General features: G+C 34.5%; 2 protein-coding genes across 3 annotated transcripts; both read right to left on the bottom strand.

Annotated features, from left to right (window-relative positions):
* Nucleotides 1-2,875: 2,875 nt before the first annotated feature.
* LOC117914054 (ankyrin repeat-containing protein At5g02620-like) lies at nucleotides 2,876-5,705 on the bottom strand. 2 transcript variants are annotated; one of them, XM_034829219.1, is made up of 3 exons: nucleotides 4,859-5,704; nucleotides 3,714-4,252; nucleotides 2,876-3,429 (listed from the first exon to the last, which is right to left on the bottom strand). In XM_034829219.1, the coding sequence occupies exons 1-3, from the start codon at nucleotides 5,658-5,660 to the stop codon at nucleotides 2,902-2,904; spliced, it is 1,869 nt and encodes a 622-aa protein (XP_034685110.1). In that variant the 5' UTR covers nucleotides 5,661-5,704; the 3' UTR covers nucleotides 2,876-2,901. The 2 variants fall into 2 exon arrangements, with proteins under 2 accessions (XP_034685110.1, XP_034685111.1); XM_034829220.1 differs by having other exon boundaries at nucleotides 3,307-3,429; nucleotides 3,683-4,252; nucleotides 4,859-5,705.
* Nucleotides 5,706-11,953: 6,248 nt separating this feature from the next.
* On the bottom strand, nucleotides 11,954-19,247 carry LOC117915264 (ankyrin repeat-containing protein At5g02620-like). The gene is made up of 3 exons (XM_034830819.1): nucleotides 18,862-19,247; nucleotides 13,294-13,715; nucleotides 11,954-12,707 (listed from the first exon to the last, which is right to left on the bottom strand). Exons 1-3 carry the CDS (start codon nucleotides 19,245-19,247, stop codon nucleotides 12,088-12,090), a joined length of 1,428 nt encoding a protein of 475 aa, XP_034686710.1. The 3' UTR covers nucleotides 11,954-12,087.
* Nucleotides 19,248-23,276: the final 4,029 nt, after the last annotated feature.

Raw genomic sequence — 23,276 nt, 5'->3', positions numbered from 1 at the left:
CTCATCTCTGAAAATAATCTTCTCCTATCTCAAGTGTTCTAATTTTGAGGCACTTAGCCCGAGGCTAGATAGCCCATAATATTTGCAAAATAAGGAAGTATTGTCCTAGCAAACAATTACTCATCCAAAAAATCATTCTTCATAGGCGTTAAGTCTCCTTTTTCCTCAAAGTTGAATTAAGATATATAAATGATCCACAAATACATTCTTAACCCCCTTCTTGTCTTTGATTTCTAACTTGACTTCTTGGAGCAACAACACCCATCTAATCAACCTTGGCTTGGCATCTTTCTTGGCCATCAAGTACTTCAAGGCTGAATGATTTGTGAACACTGCTTAAGGTTCCCTACAAGGTAGGATCTAAACTTGTCTAAGCCAAACACTGTAGCTAGGAGCTTCTTCTTAGTGGTAGTATAGTGCATTTGGGCATTGTCAAGAGTACGACTAGCATAGTGTATTACATAAGGCTTTTTCTCCTTTCTCTACCCTAGAACAACTCCAATAGCGAAGTCACTTGCAACATCATCTCCAAAGGCAAACTCCAATTTGGAGGTTGCATAATGGGTGCAGAAACAACCTTCTCTTTCAACATGTCAAAGGCCTCTGGTAATTGGATGTCCATTCAAAAGAGGTGTCTTTGGCCAACAACTTGGACAAGGGCCTAGCAATGGCACTAAAGTCTTGAATAAATCTCCTATAGAAACCCACATGTCCAACCAAGGAAGTATTTGATGCCTCTCACATTCTTGGGAATATGAAGGTTAGATATTAGGTCAATCTTAATTTGCCTTGTCAACCTCTATTCCCTTCTTAAAGATTACATGGCTTAGGATAATTTCGGAAGTGACTCTGAAATGACACTTCTCCTAATTCAATACAAGGTGTTTTTCCTCACACCTAGTCAACACTTTCTCCAAATGGTTGGAGCATTCTTCAAATATCTCTCAAAAAATCGTAAAGTCATCCATGAATAACTCTATGAGCTTTCCACTATATCATTAAAAATGCTCATCATGCACTTTTGAAAAGTGGTTGGTGCATTGCATAACTCAAAAGGGCATGCGCTTATACACATAGGTGCTAAAAGGGCACATGAAGGTGATGTTCTCTTGGTCCTTGAGAGACAATTCAATATAGTTATACCCCAAATTATTAGGATAAAACCCTTAAAGTATGACATGATGTAATAAATTTAGAATTTATTATTTACTTAATTATATTTCAATTTCACTTTTATCTATCTCTATTTTATACATTTTTTTTTGTTAGCATTCTGGCCAACATTACTTGTATTGTACATGACTTGGATGCATTAAGAGTTGCATGGAAGATACAAGTCATGGATCCTTTACACATTGATGATTTGTTCATGACTGATTTGAGGGATGATTGATCATGACCATCAAGATGAATTTCCTATAGTGAGTGAACTAGTGTGTATGATTAATTACATATTAGACATGACTTATGGTCAGTTATGATGTTAAGCTATCAAATAGTTATGATTTCACTAAGTTGCTATGTTATATTATCTCTCAATCTTAAGAGAATATCAAGCTTGTGTCAAAGTTAGTTGCGACTTTAACCTACAGATGAGATCCTAGAATGGTCCTATATTCCCCATGGATTAGGTCACTTTTAATGGAAGTTAATGACAATAGGTATTTTCAATAGAAGTATTATGATATTTTTATAGACTTTGAAATAATGTGTCCCCTTAGGTGATCCTAAGAACGTGTGTTCAAGTAAATTAACTATGGCATAGTAGTTCTTTAAGTAGAATTTGATATTAACTATTGGTAAGTTAAGACTGTTAGGAACTCTAGATTGTTTCGTTCCCTAGCCTTGGATCTAGTAGTGTGCATGCATCTACCCTAGGCTTCTCCAAAAAATAATCTTAATAGAAACATGGCTTCAAAAACCATTAAGATTAACAAATCTAGGGAAGAAAGTAACTTTTTTTTTTTTTTTTTTTTTACCTTATTATTGTTTCAAATTGAACTACTTCATTGATAATGCAAAAAATTACCTAGTAAATTCTTGGTGTCATTGAAAGTCATGGGTCTTATGTGTTGTGTAAAGTAGATTGTCTATCTAGCAAAATCATGGGAAACAAGATATATATATAGATCAATCTTTTGTTATATAAAGATTTGTTTTGAACATGTTCAAAATAATGTAACAACACACTATGGGTTTTCTAAATTCATAATTAATTACTTATATATATATATATATATATATATATATATATATATATATATATATTGTTTTTAAATTAAGTTTCTCAAAATTCAATTTTTTTCCCTCTCATTATCATATTATATTTTGTTAAATTCAAAATATGAGTGATCCACCATAGTTGAAATTAAACAAATTCCTAAAAGTATTGTAAAAGCTCCCCAACAACATTGCAATAGGTACTAATGGCATTTATTTATAGAATTAAATTTTTTATCATGATTTTTCATAGTCATTAGCAAATGTATAAAATATATATGACTATTTTGCAAAATAATCATTGTATAATTATAATGATTGAGAAAAATATCTCGTGAGTAACCAGAGTAGATCATACGAAGTTGTGTTCCTAAGGAGGAACAAGCATGCAATATTTTGAGGATGTGCCATGAGGAGGTTTGAGGTGATCATTTCGCCACAAGGGAAACTTCAACAAAGATATTACAGAATTGAGTCTACCTTGTTTATGGAATTGTTGAATATTTATGCATGTTGAAAGAGAAAAAAGTCAAAGTTGTCATAATCCTTCTTTGGAACTAGGGATCTCTAATTTGATAAAAACACCTATTCACCTTGGGTGTGTTTCATAACTCAGATTCATTCACAATCAAGCATCTGAAAACCCTGAGCATAGGCCTGACAAGAATGTAAATATCATTGCTATTTAAATGTGTTACGTGCAAAGCCAGAAAACAGGCCCCAGAAGAATGTGGAATACATTGCAAGCAAGCCAAAGTAGGTGAGTATAAATCCAACAAATACGATTCCGCGGACGATATTCACGTTGTTAGATGGCCATAACGACATTAAGAAGTATAATAAAACGGCTATGATGGAGCAAAGAAAAGCCACTACGTCTGTTCTGTAAAACGCGTCGAAAGCTCCTTGCCTTTGTTTATCCCAGCCCATACTGTCCTCGTACCCATTAGGCGGCGGGGCTAGGATTATTAATCTTTCGTCCTTGCCTTTCATCTCATCATAAACATCAGGCAACTGGAAGCCTGTTGCATAGATTAAAGTTGCAACGAAAATGGCCACCAACATATGAATTTTAGCTGCTTTTTTCATTTTTGATACTTTTTCCGCTTCTTTTCTTCTACGGCCCTCAATGTCTTCCTCGATGACTTTCTGCCAACCCAATGGCCCCCTTCTAGCTTTGGCACTTCTCAGTCTTTTTAGAATTGGAACCTGAAATTTGATCAAATTAATAATAATTTAAAAATATATATATAGAAGATGAATTAATATGTCTAGCCTCCCGACTTAGTCTTGGAATAGCTTGTCTTCAAAAGCGTCTGATAGGTTACTGTTGTTTAGATCGACCATAGCGTCAAACTAAATTTTCTCAACTGTAATTGTCAAAGCTAAATTTATCTTTGGCAACATCTAAAATATATAAAATACAATAAAGGAAGCCGTTGATGCTCAAAAAATTACGTACTCTTGGCATCCATGCAGTTGTTTGTTTTTACCTTTTCTCCATGCTTGTCCTCAGCCGACAACATTATGTCCATAGGAGTTGAGTTTTCATTGTCAAGTACCATCTTATCCACCATTTTGTGCATGATGAAATGTCCACAATGAAACATCTGGTGATCTGCAAGCAGATGGAGAGGCGTTTTCCCTTCATCATTCTTTTCATTCATAAGTCCTCTGAAACTCATCCAGGGAAAATTTAACAATCCAGAATCACCAGAAATTCCCATTTTTATCATGATTAAGTGAAGAGCATTATTGCCATTATCATCTACTTGCTCGCAACAATCTGGATACTGTGATACTAGCAGCTTCACTATTTCCGTATGGCCACAGCTAGCTGCAATGTGCAGAGCTGTCTTCTTGTGATCATTTTTTACACGAAGATAAACCACGCACTTGTCAGATTTCTCTAGTAATTGCCTTGCTATTGAAGTATAACCCAAATATGCAGCACAATGTAGTGGAGACCATCCATTATCATCAACTTCTTTGGTTAGACCATTCTTCCAACCCAGTATTTTCTTCGTCATATCTAAAAATTACATAAAAATGAATTAGCTAAAAAAGAGACAAAAACAAAAGACAAAAATCTATGCATCCCACTGGATATTGAACACAGATAATTATTTTCACAAAAAGATTAAGGCTATATCTTTCTTGAAAAATTTGAGGGAAAAAACTAAAGAGGAAAATTGAAAGGAAATAAAAAATTAATGAAAATAAAAAATAGATTTAAAATTAATAAATTATTTTTATATACTCATTTAAACTCATTTCACTTATTTTTTCTTCATTATTTAAAGATTAAATAATTTTATAATACATCAATTTCTAATTAATTTTAATAATATTTGATTTTTTATTCGTATTTTTCATAACAAAATTAAATATAGAAAAAACCATTTTTCTTAAATTTTTCCCCTTTTTTTAGGACTTTTACGAAACCAACATAGTCTCATATGTCAAATAAAGAATTAATATGAGAATTAATTAGTCCCTTGTTTCACTGAGACGTGGGATTCAACACTTGTATTAATTATGCTTGTCAAACTATTTGGGGTGATCTTTCACAGCCAATTAAATGGCTAATAAATTTAAAAAATAGCAATTTAGGTTCTAGAAAAGAATCAGCACATACCTTCATCATTGCAAATTACGGCAGCATGCAGAGCTGTCCTACCCGTGAGGCCACTATGAGCTGGTAAATTGCGAGTGTTGTCTATGATTATTTGCACCAACTCATGGAATCCTCTCTCGGCAGCCATATAAAGAGGGGTTCCACCAGAAGAGTTAGCACCATAGATGAAATATGGATCTTCCAGGATCAATAACTTCACCACAGCTGGGTGATTATATCGCACTGCCTCGTGCAAGGCTGTATCATTCTCATTATTTGTCATCCTTAGCATCATCTTATCTCCTCCAATCCCTCTTCCACTGGGAAGTTCTTTTGCAGCTTTAATAAGAACTTGTGTGACCACCCAGTGGCCTTCCCTTGCTGCAAGGTGAAGAGGAGTGTCCCCTTTCAGATTAGGCTGCAGCAGTAGAGATGACAATGAACGAAACTGAAGGATCCAATTAACACAGTGGAGTTGACCAAATTGGACTGCAATGTGGAGGATCGTGTTCCTTTTTGGGGTTAATTTATCCAGCATATAACCTAAGGACATATTCCTTAGTATGTTCATATTGCCTTCTGCGGCAGCCTTGTAAAAACTTGCATCCATGTGTCTGATGTCAGTCCCAGTAACTTCTTCAGCCGCCGTCTGGATTGAGATCTCAGTTTGGCTAATATAGTCACCTGCAAACTCTTGCGTGATCTCGGTTTGGCTACCACCTTTAGCAGCATACTGGTTTGAGATCTGGGTTTGGCTTGCATCTTCAACCTGATTGGAATTGGAAGCAAAGTTAAGGGTATGTGATTCTGGAGTTCGAGCCATCCGTGTTTTGAGCAATACCACCTGTTGGAGCTTGCATATTTATTTTGTGCATGGAGTAAAGGCGTGGTTGGGAGTGATTAAAGATTGAAAATTTTGAAATGGTAGAAAAATTAAATATCCTGAGTGGTTTTAATATTTTTTACACTTTAAAATTTTCTTCTTTTAAATATTATAAAGGTTAAAAATACTTTTTAAAATCACCTCCAAACATATTCTAAAAGTACTTGCCAAAACCACTATCAAATGGACCTCATAAAAGGTTTGAAGGTCACTTGGATATAGTAGGTCTTAAATTAATTGACACATATTTTTCTTTGTTCAACTTGAGAAGTTGGCTATTGTTTAATGCCGAACATGTGGTTGGATGTTCAACTTGGGTAGAAGTTCATTAATGTGGTAGATAACTCCTCTTCATCAATATTAATATTTGATATTGATGTCGTAGGTAACTAGTCTTTAACGATATTAATATTTGATATTGATTTATATTTGAAATACCACTTGTTGGGTCCTTAGGAAGGAAATCTAGTTTATTAGCTAATCCAAATATAGGAAAAATAGACCAATTACTACTTAAGAAATAAATAATAATCAATGAAATATATAGGATAGACCAATCAAATAGAAAAAAAGAAAATACCAACAAGGAAAAAGAAGAAATATGTGTTCACACATCTATTCTATTTTAAAAAGTAGAATGTATAAACGAATTAACAAATTTTTTATTACATTTTTTAACTTTAAAAATTATTTAATATTGTCCTAAATATGTTTTATTTTATTTTTAAAAATAGGAAAGTACATTAATGATTATACAATAATAAAAAGAAAAAAATTTAATGATTTTTTTATGATCAATGTTCACCCCTTTCTAATCTCTATACGTGAGACATCAAGTTTCTTGATTTCTTTTGTATTCATTAATAATTAAATATACAGATTTAGACGTGTGTTAAAGCTTATCCTCGTACCTTCCAAACATGTAACTTGACTCCTAAATCTATTTTTGATTAATAGATTGTTCTTTTTCAAATAAGAAGTCTCGTATAATTTATTTATTTATTTTTATTTTATAAAAACAAATAAAATAAATGGTGATTCAAAAACTCAAATAAAACTGAATTTTTAAAAACACAAAACGTTTTTCACAATTGTATTTTCTCCTCTAATAATATTGAATTCCAGACCTTCCCAATTTTATTCTCCTCTAATAATATTTTTTACCTTAGGAAGAAAACCTAATTAAGGATCCATTTAAAATAATATTGTATTTTTTAAAATACAAAATATCTTCATAGAAAATATGTTTAACAAATTTTTTTTTTATTGAAAATGATTTTCTTTAAATTGTTATAAAATAAGTTATTTTTCAAAATGAATTTAAAGTGTTTTCAAATATTCTTTTTAATTTTCTTTGTCAAGTATTATAACAAATAATTAAAAATATGAACAATACTTTAGAAATTATCGCATTATATGATAATAAATTAAGAAAACATTTTTTCCTATTTAGATTTTTAAAAAGAATTTGTTATTCACAACAATTGATAATTGTTTTTAAAAATTATTTTGAAAGACTACTTTTGGAGAATTATTTTCAACACAAGTCTAAGTGATTTGTTTGAGAACTGATTTTAAGAACAACTTTTCAATTTCTAAAACACCTTTAACAAGTTTTCGATTGAAAATAATTTTATTTTTTAAAATTTATTTTAGTACAATATTAATTTTAAGAAGAAATTTAAGATTTTTTTATGTGTTTTTTTTTTTCTTTTTTGAAGAATGCTTTAATAATTAAAAAATAGAAAATAGGTTGAAAATACTGCATAGTGTATAATAGGGGTAAGAAAACTATTTTTCAAAATTAAGTTATTAGGCAAACGCTTTTCTTCATCCTTTTCCATGAGCATCTTCTATAGTTGTTGCCGAAAGTTGTCTACCCATTTTGTAGTGGCTTTACAACCCCATCATAAAAATCTCACTATGTAAATAAAAATGGGAGGTGTCAGAAAAGAGAGGAAAACTTCACAAGAAAGAGAGAGAAAAATGTATACGTCCAAACAACTTTCTCTTCCACATATGCTACACATAAAATATCTTTCAATTATGGACAATACCTTGAAGGAAATTGCTCACAAAATATATAGAATGTGAAATGTAGAGCTATAGAAAATATCTTTGAATAATTTACATAAGCTATAGAAATATCCTTGAAATTAGACTTAAATTAAGAGGGACTACTCACCTCTGGAAAAACAATTGTGATTTTTGATTTACTTCCAACTCTAGAAAAATATCATATTTGATTATTTAATTTTTTTTTTATTTGTTGATGTATGGGAAATTGATTTAGCTTTTAATTAGTCCAACTTCACAATTGTTGATAAGATAAAAATTATTTCTAGTTTGTCAAAGTAGCAAGTTTTGGAGATACGAAATAATTATATTCTATTCGATTTTTACATTAAGGTCATGATTCTTAGAAAGTACTAAGGAAAAAATGTTAAGAAAAAATTGTTTTCTCATGGTTGTGGTATTATTAAAAATATCAAAAAATAAAATATAACTAAAATTAGTTAGAACTAATATATTTTCAAATTATTTAATTTTTATATAGAAGAGTTAAAATAAGTGAATTTAATTTAAAATAACATATAAAAATAATTTATTAATTTTAAATCTATTTTATTTTCATTCATTTTTCTTTCCTTCTTCTTTAAAATTAATTTTGATCATATTAAAATTGGTAAGCAAAATTAACAAAAAAGTAGACCACTTGTGGAAGATGAATTTGATGGATCATACGCAAGTGTAAATGATCAAGGAAAAAAAGAACATAATTAACTAGTGGGACTTCTTCCTATCAAATTAGTATATCACAATTAGTAGAATCTTTTTAATGATTTTTTTAATGGGTTTGACGATTTTTCCGATGTTTGCACAAGAGACATCAATGATGTATGTACAATCTTTGAACTTAAGTTGAAAAGGACTACTCATTTCAAGAAAAATAATTGTTCTGTTATGATATACTTCCACCTCTTGATTTAATTCAAATGACAAAGTTTGGAGGATATTAACACATACATCTTTAGAGAGGTGGTAGGACCTTAAGATACTTCTATCGTTTTGATATGGTAAATACTCAGTCTCGTTTTGATATGGACCTTAAGATACTTGTATCATTCTTTCCCATTCTTAGAATGACGATTACCCTCTATATATACTCTGTACATGAACGAATGAAAGTATGAATGAAAAAAACTACCATTTATCAATTTGAAGATGGTATCAGAGCCATGGAACTGAAATCCTGGATATTTTTGTTATGGTAGTCCGACATCGATCAACCATCCTAAGACAAGCCCTAATATTGATAAGTCAACCTTCAAATGCACCCCACTGCAATAAGACTGGTCCTAGCGTCTGGATATCCCACAATTTCAAAGCAACGACTCTTGGTATGACCAGGAAAACAATGAGGAACCGAGGGTTTGAACCATGGACCTTTAGATCATGTTTAGGCTATCAACACTTTGTTATTAATGATAATAATCGTGATCAATGGAAGAAGGATTCCAAGAAAACCTCGACTACAATTGTTGTCGAAATAAAAACAGAGGTTAATGTTGCTGAGAAAGCCTCTGCATTGGTAGCCGCTACTAATTATGGTGGTAAGTTTTTAAATACTTTTACACTTGTTATTAATAGTGCATGGATAATTGATTCTGGTGCTATAGATCATATGACTTTTGATTCTAGACAGGTTTCACCCCTTAAACCTTCCTCACAAAAAATTGTTTCCACAGCCAATGGTAACACAACCCCAGTCATTGGGGAAGAATCCTTAACTCTTACTAATACTTTGAATTTGGATTCTGTTTTAGTTGTTCCATCTTTAAATTATAATCTTTTGTCAGTTTCTCAAATCACTACAGCCTTATCTTGTATTGTCATTTTTTGGCCTGAATTTTGTGTGATTAAGGACATCCAAACAAGACAAACGATTGGTTGTGGTATTAAGCGGGGAAAACTCTATTACTTGACTTGCAGTCAAATGATTAAATAAGTTGCAACAAGCCTTGATGGCAAATGGATTTGAGGAGGAGAAGAAAAAGTCTGAAATTTGGTTGTGGCATCGACATTTGGGACATGCTTCCTTTGGTTATTTAAAAAAATTGTTTCCTAGTTTGTTTTGCAAGAGTGATATTTCTAATTTCCATTGTGATTTGTGAATGGCTAAAACCATCGTACTTCGTTTCCGTTAATTTGAATAAAGCCATTTCCTTTATGGTTATACATTCTGTGTTTGGGGCCCATCAAAGTCCAACTTTGAAGTGGCTCACGTTGGTTTGTTACTTTATTGATGATTTATACCAGAATGATATGGTTATGCTCGATGAAGACCAAAGATGAAGTGAACTGTGTTTCAAAATTTCATAAAATGATTGAAACTCAGTACAATGCAAAGGTTCGGGTTTTGCGTAGTGATAATAGGGAGAATATCAAAGTTCTGATCTTCAAAAGTATTTGAAAGGACATGGCATCATTCATCAGACTACTTGTTCAATACACCCATCAAAATGGAGTCTCTGAACGAAAAAATCGGCACTTGTTAGAGGTTGTTCGTTGCTTCCTTGATAGTAGCAAAACACTGATATCTTATTGGGGAGAAGCAATCACATCTGCCGCATACTTGATCAATCGGGTACCTTCTAGCTCAATTAACTTTCAAACACCTCTCCAAGCTCTTACTAATGCCGTAGTTGCTCCAACCGTCCCAAATCTACCTCCTCGTGTTTTTGGTTGCATGGCATTTGTACATCTACACAAGCACCAACGCACCAAGTTAACTTCCCATGCATTGCAATGTGTGTTTGTTGGATATGCATTGCACAAAAAGGGATATCGATGTTACCATCCTCCAACTCGACAAATGTATATTACAATGGATGTGGTGTTTCATGAAGATTCGATGTATTTTCATCTGAGTCTGAACTTCAGGGGGAGTACCATAAGAAAAATTCAGGACTCTCGATTATGATTATCATATCTCTGAGGAAGATGAATCTGGACAAATCTGAACTAGTGAACCATGAAGTGGGTGAGTTGGATATGAGTGGTCACAATTTGGGTCCGAAAACCGTCTTCACTGAATACCAAACCAATCGCGTCTGTTGAGGGTGTTCTTAATTTGGAACCTGATCCATTCATGAAACGGTTACCACACCGTCATAAAGAGATATTCCTAAACCCACATATGAAGCCTGAATTGTCTACCAAAATCAAATATCCCATGAGCAACTATGTGTCTAACCATCGTTTGTCTGAATCAAATAAGTCATTTGTAAATCAATTATCTACTGTAGCTATTCCTAACAGTGTGCAGGAAGCCTTAGCTGATCCAAGGTGGAAAGCAACCATGAATGAAGAGATGAAATCATTGCAGAAGAATGAAACATGAGAACTCGTAGAATGTCCACCAGGAAATAAACCAGTTGGATGTCGTTGATCTATACTGTGAAGTACAAGGCAGATGGTAGTATTGAACGATTTAAAGCAAGACTGGTAACAAAAGGGTACACTCAAACTTATGGAATTGACTACATAGAGACATTTGCACCTATAGCTAAGATCAACACAATTCGAGTATTACTGTCTTTAGTTGCAAACCTAGATTGGTCATTACAACAATTTGATGTGAAAAATGTCTTTCTGCATGGCGAGTTATCTAAAGAAGTATATATGGATCTTCCACCAGGATGCATGGTGTCAAAAAAGCAATGTCAGAAGGTGTGCAAATTGAAGAAGTCATTGTATGGGTTGAAGCAATCCCCGAGAGCATGGTTTGGAAGGTTCACAAAGTCAATGAGACCTTTTGGTTATCGTCAAAGTAATTCAGATCTTTGTTCCTGAAAAAGCAACATGGTAAGATTACGACACTCATCGTATATGTGGATGACATGGTAGTTACAGGAAATGATCCTGAAGAAAGAAAAGCTCTGCAAAATTATCTATCTAGAGAATTCGAAATGAAAGATCTAGGTCCTCTAAAATACTTTCTTGGGATTGAAGTTTCTCGATCAAGTGAAGGAATTTTTCTGTCTCAAAGATCTAAGTATTAAAAAGTAAAAAACATCAATATGTTTTTTTTTTTTTAGAAAAAATTATATATTTTGACTTTTTTTATTTAGTAAAAAGTTTATAATAAATTATGAAAAAAAAAAAAAACAAATAACCTAAATTCTAAAAACAAATTACTTTCAACAAAAAATCAAAAATATAAACACCACCTTAATCTTGAAATAGCTTGGCTTCAAAAGAGTCTTATTGTTCACTGTTGTTTAGACTTAACGTCAAACTAAATTCTCCCAAGTGGATAATTGTCAAAGCCAAATTTACCTTAATTTGGCAACATTTAAAAATATCAAATAAAATAAAGGAAGCCATTGATGCTCAGAAAATTACGTATTCTTGGCAGGCATGCAGTTGTTTTTACCTTTTTTCCATAGAGGTCCTCAACTGATAATACTATGTCCGTAGGTGTTGAGTTGTTATTGTCAAGTACCATCTTATCCACCATTTTGTGCATGATGAAACTTCTACAACCAAACATCTGGTTATCTGCAAGCAGATGGAGAGGCGTTTTTCCTTCAACATTTTTTTCATTCATAAGTCCTCTGAAACTCATCCAGGGGAAATTTAACAATCCAGAACCACCATAAATTCCGCTTTCTATCATGATTAAGTGAAAAGCATTATTGCCATTATCATCTACTTGCTCACAACAATCTGGATACTGTGATACTAGCAACTTCACTATTTCCGTATGGCCACGACTAGCTGCAATGAGAAGAGTTGTCTTGTTGTGATCATTTTTGACAGGAAGATAGACTATGTACTCGTCAGATTTATCTAGCGAGACAAGCAATTGTCTTGCTATTGAAGTATAACCCAAATATGCAGCACAATGTAGTGGAGACCATCCATTATCATCAACTTTTTTGGCTAGACCTTTCTTCGACCCCAGTATTTTCTTAGTCATATCTAAAAATTACATAAAAATGGATTAGCTCAAAAAGAGACAAAAACAAAAGACGAGACATTGTTCAAGATTTATGAACACAAATAATTATCTCCAAAAAAGATTAAGGTTATGTTTGGTTTTCAGAAAATTTGAGGAAAAATGTGAGAAAAAAAAAACTAAAGAAGAAAAGTGAAAGGAAAAAAAATATTTAAAATTAGTAAATTATTTTTATATGTTTATTTAAACTCATTTCACTTATTTTTTTTCATTATTTAAATATTAAATTATTTTACAATACATAAATTTTTAATTAATTTTAAAAATATTTGATTTTTTTTTTTTATATTTTTCATAATGAAATTAAATAAGAGAAAACTATTTTTTTTTAATAATTTTTTTTTCTTTTCTAGAATAAACCTAGCCTAAAATGTAAATTAAAGAATTAATTTATGAATTAGTTTGTCCCTTGTTTCATTGAGACGTGGGATTCAACACCCGTATTAATTATACTTGTTAAACTATTTGGGGTGATCTTTCACAACCAATTAAATGGCTAGTAAATTAATAAAATAGCAATCTAGGTTCTAGAAAAGAATCAGCAGACACCTTTATTATTGCAAATTACGGCAGTATGCAGAGCTGTCCTACCCATGAGGCCACTATAAGCTAGTGAATCGCGAGTAGTGTTGTCTATGATTATCTGTACCAACTCATGGAATCCTCTCTCGGCAGCCATATAAAGAGGGGTTCCGCCAGAAGAGTTAGCACTATAGCTGAAATCTGGATCTTCCAGGATCAATGACTTCACCACATCAGGGTGATTATATCGCACTGCCTCGTGCAAGGCTGTATTCTGCTCATTATTTGTCATCGTTAGCATCGTCTTTACTGCTCCAATCCCACTTCCACTGCTATTTTTTTTTTCGGCTTCAATAAGAACTAGTGTGACCACCCAGTGGCCTTCCCTTGCTGAAAGGTGAAGAGGAGTGTCCCCTTTCAGATTAGGCTGCAGCAGTGGAGATGACAAGTGTTAATGTATATTATGTTATGGGCTTTAGGCCCAGTTAGGTTACTTGTATAGTACACTATACTTGTACCGCACACATATGCCTCATATATAAAGGCACTGATGTATAATCTTTTACGGAGAAAATATAATACAATTATTTCGTATTTCTAACATGGTATCAGAGCCACTGCTCTGACCTTTTCTTAGCAGTCTTGTCTTCATTAGTGTGACTTCCTTTCTTTTACTAAACGCTTCCGCCATCACAACTGCTGCCGCAGCCTCTTGCCGTTGAACCTCCGACGTCATCCAGCCGTCATCCTTGGGTTCCGGACCTGCAGCCGCCGTCGTTAAGGAGTTTCACACTGCACAGACCACTGCTCTTTGCATCACCGCTGCGAATATTGCTCCGATTTCATTTTTAAAGGTACCACTGAGATCGTCCAGCGCCGATCTACACATTCGTGGAATCCTAGCCACCATCGGAGACCGCACGCACCCCCACGCGCCGCTCAAAGATTCTGTGACGCTGATCACGCGCCACCACACGCTGGAGTTTCATCGCATGCGCCATTCACGCGCCTCCACGCGCCGGGGCCTGGTCTGTTGACGTCATCATCTCTGCCACGTTAGCCCTAGCTGCGTCAGCATCCACTGATCTGCTGACGTCATCTCCACGTCATCCTGTGACTTCATCCGTTGGCCGTTGACTGTTGACCCGCCGTTGGCCGTTGACTTTGACCATTGACTTTTCCAGGGTTGACTTTTTCTGTCCAGGTTCTCCTTACCCAGTTTTTCACGTAGATTTCATTTTTGTAGTCTATTTTTGCATATTGTGTCTCTAAATGGATAAAAAGGATGTTTTTCTTCCTCGTCCCATCAATACTGTATTGGAGGGGAATAAAAATTACTTATCTTGGTCTCAAGCTATGCGCAGTTTTCTTAAGAGTCGCATGCTCTGACATTATTGTACTGGTGCAATGACTATTCCTGTCAAGGGAGCAAGTGAAGAAGATGCTGTCTTTCTTAGTCGCATGATTGAATGAGATAGTCATAACCACATGATTCTCACATGGATTCGGAACACTTCCATTCCTCTATTTCCAATCTGTTGGGCAGCTTTGATGATGCAAAATCTGCATGGGATATGTTGGCCAAAAGGTACTCCACTACTCATGGATCCATGAAATATCGGTTAGTGGTTGAATTGCATCAACTCAGGCAAGAACCAGGGCAATCCATCAATGACTATTATGATCAGCTTCGCTTCATTTGGGACCAAATTGACCTTTCTGATCCAACTTGGGCATGCTCAAAAGATGCTCAACAATATGCTTCCATCAGAGATGAATTTCGCCTCTATGAATTCTTGATGTCACTTCACAAGGACTTTGAGCTCATTCGTGGTCAGCTGCTAAATCGCAGTCCTGCTCCCTCTCTTGATACTGCTGTGAATGAGTTGGTTAGAGAAGAAGCTCGTTTTGCAACCCTTCAAGCCTAGAATAAGCTCAATGTTTTGGCTATTACTCCATCTACTCCACTCATAGAGCAACCTCAGCAATCAGGTGATTCTTCTGGCTCTAGCAATTGTCGCAAGCAGACCAACAAAAAGTTCTGCAACTATTGCAAGCGTCCTGGCCACACCATTGAGACTTGTTACCGTCGTAACAAATCTACTGCTGTTGTTGCTAATACTGAGCCTACTCCGCCAACGGCTTCCACCTTAGCTGAGTCCCAGTCTTCTGGATCTACTGTCAACCTCTCCTCCACTGAACTACAGGAGATCATAGCTCAGGCTGTTCGTATGGCTGGTAATGCATCTCTTTCCACTGCCTTATCTGTTCTACCTGGTAAGTCTCAAACTTGGTTTTTTTTATTCTGTCTGCTGCAATCACATGACACCTCACTCATCCCTGTTCTCCAACCTTGACCCTGCACCACATCCTCTAAATATTCATATAGCTGATGGTTCCACCATGCATGGGAATAGTCTAGGTTTTGTTTCAACCTCTAATCTTTCTGTTCCTAGAGTCTTCCATGTACTTGACCTATCCTATAATTTGTGCTCTGTGGGACAATTAGCTGAACTAGGTTATCGCCTTATTTTTTACTATTCTAGGTGTATTGTGCAGGATCCGAGGACAGGGCAGGAGCTTGGGACCGGTCCTAGAGTTGGGCGTATGTTTCCCGTGAACAATCTTCATCTTCCACCTGTTGCTCCTGTTTTTGTTGCTGCTGCAGCTGCTGCAGTTTCTTCCTTACCTTCTTTTGCACTTTGGCATTCTCGTCTTGGTCATGCACCATCTTCTCGGGTACAATAGTTAGTGTCTAGGGGTCTGTTGGGTTCTGTGTCTAAAGACAATTTTGATTGTACTTCATGTCAGTTAGGAAAACAGCCAGCTTTACCTTTTAATAACAGTGAATCCATTTCTAATAGTATTTTTGAGTTAATTCATTCTGATGTTTGGGGACCTTCTCCTGTTGCTAGTATTGATGGATCTCGATATTTTGTTGTTTTTATTGATGATTATTCTCGTTATAGTTGGATTTTTCCTATGAAATCTCGTTCCGAAATTTTACCAATATATAGCAATTTTGCAAAAATGGTTGAAACACAATTCTCCAAACGTATCAAAACCTTTCGATCTGATAATGCTCTTGAATATACTCAATATGCGTTTCAAGCTCTGTTACATTCCTATGGCACTGTACATCATCTAACTTGTCCAGGTACCTCTCAGCAAAATGGTCGAGCCGAAAGAAAACTTCATCATATTCTTGACACTGTTCGTGCTCTACTTCTTTCTGCCAAAGTTCCTGCCCCATTTTGGGGTGAAGCTGGTCTTCATGCTGTTCATGTAATTAACCGCATTCCAAGTGCTGTCATCCATAATCAGACTCCGTATAAGCGTCTCTTTGGGTCACCCCCTGACTATCATCACCTTTGCTCATTTGGATCTGCTTGTTTCGTTCTTCTTCAGCCTCATGAGCACAACAAACTTGAGCCTCGATCTAGACTCTGTTGTTTCCTTGGTTTTGGTGAAACTCAAAAGGGGTATAGGTGTTATGATCCTGTCTCTCATCGTCTTCGTGTTTCTCGTAATGTTGTGTTTTGGGAACACCGATTGTTTGTTGAACTCTCTCACTTTCGTTCTTCCTTGACTAACTCCTCTGTTTTAGAAATATTTCCAGATGAGTCTTTTGTTCCTTCTACAAATACTTTTGATCCTCCTTTGGACTTCTCTCCAGATATTTTTTATGCTTCTCCTAGACAGGTTGCAGATGAACAGATTGATGACGAGCTACCCCACTTTGAGCCTGGGTCCCCTGCTCCTGCTCTACTTGAAGATCCTCCACAAGACATTCCACCTCGCCACTCAACCCAGGTAAGATCCATTCCTCCACACCTACTTGACTATCATTGTTACACTGCCCTTGCTACACTTCACGAGCCTCAAACCTATCGTGAGGCCTCTACTGACCCTTTATGGCAGATTGCAATGAAAGAGGAACTTGATGCATTAACCAAAAACCATACTTGGGACCTGGTTACTCTCTCTCCTGGACAGTCTGTGGTTGGTTGTAAGTGGATCTATAAGATCAAGACTCGCTCTAATGGATCCGTTGAGCGCTACAAGGCTCGTCTTGTTGCCAAAGGTTTTACACAGGAGTATGGGATTGATTATGAAGAGACTTTTGCTCCAGTTGCTCGTATCTCATCTGTCCGTGCTCTCTTAGCTATTGCTACTGCTCGTAAATGGGATCTTTTTCAGATGGATGTTAAAAATGCCTTCCTTAATGGGGATATGAGTGAAGAAGTCTATATGCAACCTCCTCCTGGTCTCTCTGTTGAATCAAACAAGGTTTGTCATCTTCGACGTGCACTTTATGGTCTTAAACAAGCCCCACGAGCTTGGTTTGCCAAGTTCAACTCCACTATTTTTCGCTTGGGTTACACTGCCAGTCCGTATGATTCTGCCTTATTTCTTCGTCGTACTGATAAAGGCACTATTTTGCTTCTTCTATATGTGGATGATATGATCATAACTGGTGATGACCTTAGTGGCATTCAAGAACTCAAGGATTTTCTCAGTCAGCAGTTTTAGATGAAAGATCTTGGACATCTCAGCTATTTCTTGGGTCTTGAAATTACTCATTCCACATATGGTTTTTATATTACTCAAGCCAAGTATGCTTCTGACCTGTTGTCTCAAGCTGGACTCACTGACAACAAGACTGTTGACACTCCAGTTGAACTTAATGCGCATCTGACACCCTCGGGGGGGAAACCATTGTCTAATCCTTCTCTTTACAGACGATTGGTTGGCAGCTTAATTTATCTCACAATTACTCGTCCAGACATCTCCTATGCTGTTCATCAGGTGAGCCAATATTTGTCTGCTCCACGATTAACTCACTATGCTGCTGTTCTGCGCATTCTTCGATACCTGAAGGGTACCCTTTTTCATGGCCTTTTCTACTCAGCTCAGTCTCCTCTTGTACTCCATGCATTCTCTGATGCTGATTGGGCAGGAGATCCTACTAATCGCAGGTCCACTACAGGTTATTGCTTCCTCCTTGGTTCTTCTTTGATTTCTTGGAGAAGTAAGAAACAAACTTTTGTGGCCTGCTCCAGTACTGAAGCAGAATATCGTGCCCTTGCTGATACCACATCTGAGCTCCTTTGGCTAAGATGGCTTCTTAAGGATTTGGGTGTGTCCACCTCCTCTGCTACTCCTCTTTATTATGACAACCAGAGTTCCATTCATATTGCTCACAATGATGTCTTTCATGAACGGACTAAACACATCAAGATTGATTGTCATTTTATCCGTTATCATCTTGTCTATGGTGCTCTTAAGCTTTTCTCCGTCTCCTCCAAAGATCAACTTGCAGATATCTTCACCAAGTCACTTCCTAAGAGACGCACTCGTGATTTAGTTGACAACCTCAAGTTGGTCTCACATCCACCTTGAATTTGAGGGGGGCTGTTAATGTATATTATGTTATGGGCTTTAGGCCCAGTTAGGTTACTTGTATAGTACACTTTACTTGTACCACACACATATTACTTGTACCGCACACATATGCCTCCTATATAAAGGCACTGATGTATAATCTTTTACGGAGAAAATATAATACAATTATTCCATATTTCTAACAACAAGAAACCACACCGAAGGAATATCTCATTAACATAGTGGAGTTGACCAAATTGGGCTGCAACGTGGAGGATTGTGTTCTCCTTTTGGGTTAATTTATCTAGCATATCTTCTTGGGACATATCCGTTAGTATTTTCATATTGCCTTCTGCGGCAGCCTTGTAAAAACTAGCATCCATGTGTCTGATGTCACTCCCAGTAACTTCTTCAGCCGCCTTCTGGTTTAAGATCTCAGTTTGGCTAATATTGTCACCTGCAACCTCTGGCGTGATCTTGGTTTGGCTACCACCTTGAGGAGCATCCTCGTTTGAGATCGGGGTTTGGCCAGCATCTTCAACCTGATTGAACTTGGAAGCAAAGTTAAGGGTGTGCAATTCTGGAGTTCGAGCCATCCGTGTTTTGAGCAATACCAGCTGTTGGAGCTTGCATATTTATTTTGTGCATGGAGTAAAGGCGTGGTTGGGAGGGATTAAAGATTGAAATTTTTAAATGGTAGAAAAATTAAATATTCCGTGATTGTGATTTTAGAAAGTGGTTTTAATATTTTTTACACTTTAAAATTTTTATTTTTTAAATATTATAAAGATTAAAAATATTTTCTAAAATCACCCGAACATATTGTAAAAGCACTTGTGAAAATCACTATTAAATGGACTTCATGAAAGGTGTGAAGGTCACTTGGATATAGTAAGTCTTAAATTAATTAACGGAAGACAAATTTTTCTTTGTTCAACTTAAGTAGTTGGCTATTGTTTAATGCCGAAAATGTGGTTGGATGTTCAACTTGGATAGAAGTTCATTAATGTGGTAGATAACTCGTCTTCATCAACATTAATTTTTTATATTGATGTGGTAGCTAACTAGTCTTTATTGATATTAATATTTGATATTGATTTATATTTGAAATACCACTTGTTGGGTTTTCTGGATGGAAATCAAGTTTATTAGTTAATCCAAATATAGGAGAAAGCTCGACCACTTACTACTTAAGGAATAAATAATAATCAATGAAATTTATCTAATAGACATGACTTAAAATAAAAAAACAATTTTAAATTATAAATAAAAATTAACTTATTATTAAATCTATATCTTCATTTTACCATTTTACCCTCGTTTGTTTTAATTATTTCTACCATCTTCCTTATTATTCCACGACTTTTATTATTACTCAACTTTTTTACTTTAATTATAATTTATGAAAATAAATATGTTAATTTAATGATTTAAAATAAATTTTAAATTAATTTTATCAAACAACCTTAATACTAAAATAAGAATTAAATAATAAATTTTAAATTAACAATTGAAGTATAATTTAACTTAAAAGTTAATTTAAATAATTAAATAATAAATATTAAGTTTTACCAAACAATCAACTTCGCCAACGTTGCTGATTGAATCACTACGGAATCTGACCAAATGCTTGATTATTTGCTCTAGTTGAAGCAAAAAAAATTGGAACTGGTTAAGAATTTTGCTTTTTCTTTCCTTCATTCGCTCGGTAGAACGCTGCAGCCTCCAAACCTTTGGAGAATGGTCAATATGTGAAGCCTACCTCAGGTATCATATGCTTATCAAGTGCCCCAAAACACTGTGGTTTTGGAAAATTTTATATTTTAAATTTCTAAATTTGTTTATCATGTATTTATTTTTATATTAAATTTATTATCATTAATTATTTATTATATATTATTATGTCATGTTTAAAAATGTCTAATTAAAATTAATAAATATAAAAAGATGAAATATTTTAAAAAAATGAAATTGAAAAGATTTCATTAAGCTAACATATTTTAAAAAATAAAAGCAAAAAGAAGATGGATATGTCATAGAGGAAGGTAAAAATAAAAATGAAAAATCATGTGGTATGGTGATTGTCATGTGTCAAAGTTATGTTTTTTTTAAATGATAATAATAATAATGATAGTATATTTGTCTTGTCAAAATAATAATAATAATAATAATGGCAAACAAAATAGTTAGCGGGAGTTGGGGGAGAAATCAAATTGTGTCAAAAATACTAGTTATGTTCAACCTTTTTTTTTATATTGAATTTTCATATATAGAAAAATGGAACTTGGTATGACAGTAAGTGTATGGTAAATCAACTTAATAACTTAATTTAAGTTATTAATTAAATTATATATATATATATATATATTAATAATAATTTAATTGTCTAGAAAAATGGAACTTTGTATAACTGTGGACCCCGTATTTCGGCTCATGCATTTCCCACTCGATGACGAGCTCAATTTTTATTTTGAAAAATTGATTTTATTTGATTAAGAAAACTGACTTGGAGTCGCCACTTATTTTTTGTTTTATTTTTAAAGGGTAAACAAAATAAGAAAGAAAAACCCTAAGTGTGACTCCTTACTTTAAAGTGGTCTGTGAAAAACCAGATCGGGTTCGGGAGTCAGGTTACTTATCAGGAAGGTACGGTAAAGACCGTAGCACCCCTCTAAGTCCCTAAAGTAGGTCTCTACTAATAAAATGAAACAATCATGGCAATTGATTAATCGAGCATGGATACCAGATAAATATTACTCAAAACAAAATAATTGAATAAATAGAAGAGGCAAAGAATGTACCTGAGTGATGAACCGGTTTACTTCAATGAAAGCGAATGTTAGCAATTAAACACAGAATAATCACATACATGTCATAGAGTGGAATAAATCAATCGCGCATGACAAACAAATCAATAAATAAATCAATCAATCATAAAATCATCTATGTGGGGCCCCCATCAAAGCCCGATCTATCTTGCATGAATTAATCTCACAAATTCCATTATTCTGAAATTATGAAAATGACATTCACGCTTATATAAAATTAAGAAAAAAAAAATTATTCGAAAACCAAAGCGGAATTAAAACTATTCGAGTGAAAACTGGATTTTTGAAATTTATTTGAAAATTGAAGTCCCGAAGATTATCTGATAATTGGAGCCTTGGGAATTGAATTTAAGAATGGGAATTTTGGATATTAAATTTGAAGGAAATTAGAATTTTGGGAATCCGAAATTAAGTTCAGGAATTGGAATTTTGAAAAAATGTTGAAAAATAAATAAATAAATTGAACAACAATAATAAGGACGAAAATAATGATTAAATAAATGAATGAAAATATCGGAATTTTTTAAATTGGAAATTAAATTCAAAAGTCGGAAAATTGGAATTGTTTGAAGAAGGAATTTTTGAAATAGAATAATAATACTGACGAAAATGATGATTAAATAAATTGATGTGAGAATTAAAATTTCGGAAATTGGAATTTAATTTAGAAAATGGAATTTTGAAAGATTATTTAAAGATTGAATTTTTTTTTAAATGAACGAATAAATAAATAAATTAATTAATAATGATTAACTAAATTGGTGTGAGAATTAAAATTTCAAAAATTGGAATTAAAATTTATTGAGGAATTAATGTTTTTAAGAAGATAAATCATATGAATTGAAAACAAAAGGGCTAACTTGAGGTGGGTATGGGCTTGGAATGGGCATGGGCTAACTTAAGGTGGGTGAACAAATCAACTTGAAGTGAGCATGGGTTTGGAATGGGCATGGGCCAACTTAAAATGAGAGAACAAAACAAAGGGCCTTTAGGAATGGACCTAAGGGGAAGAAGGCCTTCAAAGGACGTCCATGGGCCTTGGGCTTGTGTAAATGAATGTGATGCTATATGGGAGCCCAACTTATTCCTTGTATGGTTGTCCCAACGATTCTTTATTGCATTATTTGTCCTTCCCGACTAGAGTTTTGTCAACTCCGCCCACTTGTTTCCATGCGCCTTATGAACATGAATCAATCCCAACCCTTCTCTTGAGTCTTGCGGGGGGGTTATTGATGGAATGGATGATAAAGGGTGGTGAGATGAGAGGATTCAATGGTGGATTTAGAGAGAGTATGGGTTGCTATTGGTGGGGATGAGCAATGAAGGATAGTGGTAGTGAGAGAAACGAGTGAGTGGGTGATGGCTATGCATGGGATTGGTGGCATGGTGGTGGTGTAGAGAGAGAAAATAGTGCATGAAGGGTATGTGGTGTAGAGAGAGAAAAGGTGGTGAAGGGGAAAATGGGTAAGTGAGGGATGGCTATACATATTGGGTAGGACATATAAGCGTGGAGAGATGGAATGAGATGGATATGAGTGGTTTTGGGTGAGCATGAAACATGGTTCAAAGTCGCGGTATCGGTCACTGACTCGGAGGGTCCTGAGGCGTATCGGTCTCGGTGTATCGGCCTGGTATCGGGAGATACGTAAAATAAGCTAATTAGAAAATTCAAAAAAATATAAAAATATTATGTAAATCATCAAAAAAATATATACAATTAAATAAGCTCAAAAAATAATAAAATAAAATTTTCTCACATTTAACATTATTTAAATAATTATAAAAGTATCTGCTCAA

The sequence above is a fragment of the Vitis riparia genome, chromosome 5 (assembly GCF_004353265.1).
Source record: "Vitis riparia cultivar Riparia Gloire de Montpellier isolate 1030 chromosome 5, EGFV_Vit.rip_1.0, whole genome shotgun sequence".
NCBI classification, from domain to species: Eukaryota; Viridiplantae; Streptophyta; class Magnoliopsida; order Vitales; family Vitaceae; genus Vitis; species Vitis riparia.
The sequence above is the reverse complement of the archived record's forward strand: the minus strand, read 5'-3'. Positions and strand labels throughout refer to the sequence as shown.

What these genes read in the sequence shown, in the direction of transcription:
- LOC117914054 (XM_034829219.1), bottom strand. Translation starts at nt 5,660, where the DNA reads ATGGCTCGAACTCCAGAATCACATACCCTTAACTTTGCTTCCAATTCC. An exon ending in CGTAATTTGCAATGATGAAG is followed by an intron (nt 4,253 to 4,858) that starts GTATGTGCTGAT and finishes TGTAATTTTTAG; the next exon opens with ATATGACGAAGAAAATACTG. An exon ending in AGGACAAGCATGGAGAAAAG is followed by an intron (nt 3,430 to 3,713) that starts GTAAAAACAAAC and finishes ATCAAATTTCAG; the next exon opens with GTTCCAATTCTAAAAAGACT.
- LOC117915264 (XM_034830819.1), bottom strand. Translation starts at nt 19,247, where the DNA reads ATGGCTCGAACTCCAGAATTGCACACCCTTAACTTTGCTTCCAAGTTC. An exon ending in ATATTCCTTCGGTGTGGTTT is followed by an intron (nt 13,716 to 18,861) that starts CTTGTTGTTAGA and finishes TATACATTAACA; the next exon opens with CTTGTCATCTCCACTGCTGC. An exon ending in CGTAATTTGCAATAATAAAG is followed by an intron (nt 12,708 to 13,293) that starts GTGTCTGCTGAT and finishes TGTAATTTTTAG; the next exon opens with ATATGACTAAGAAAATACTG.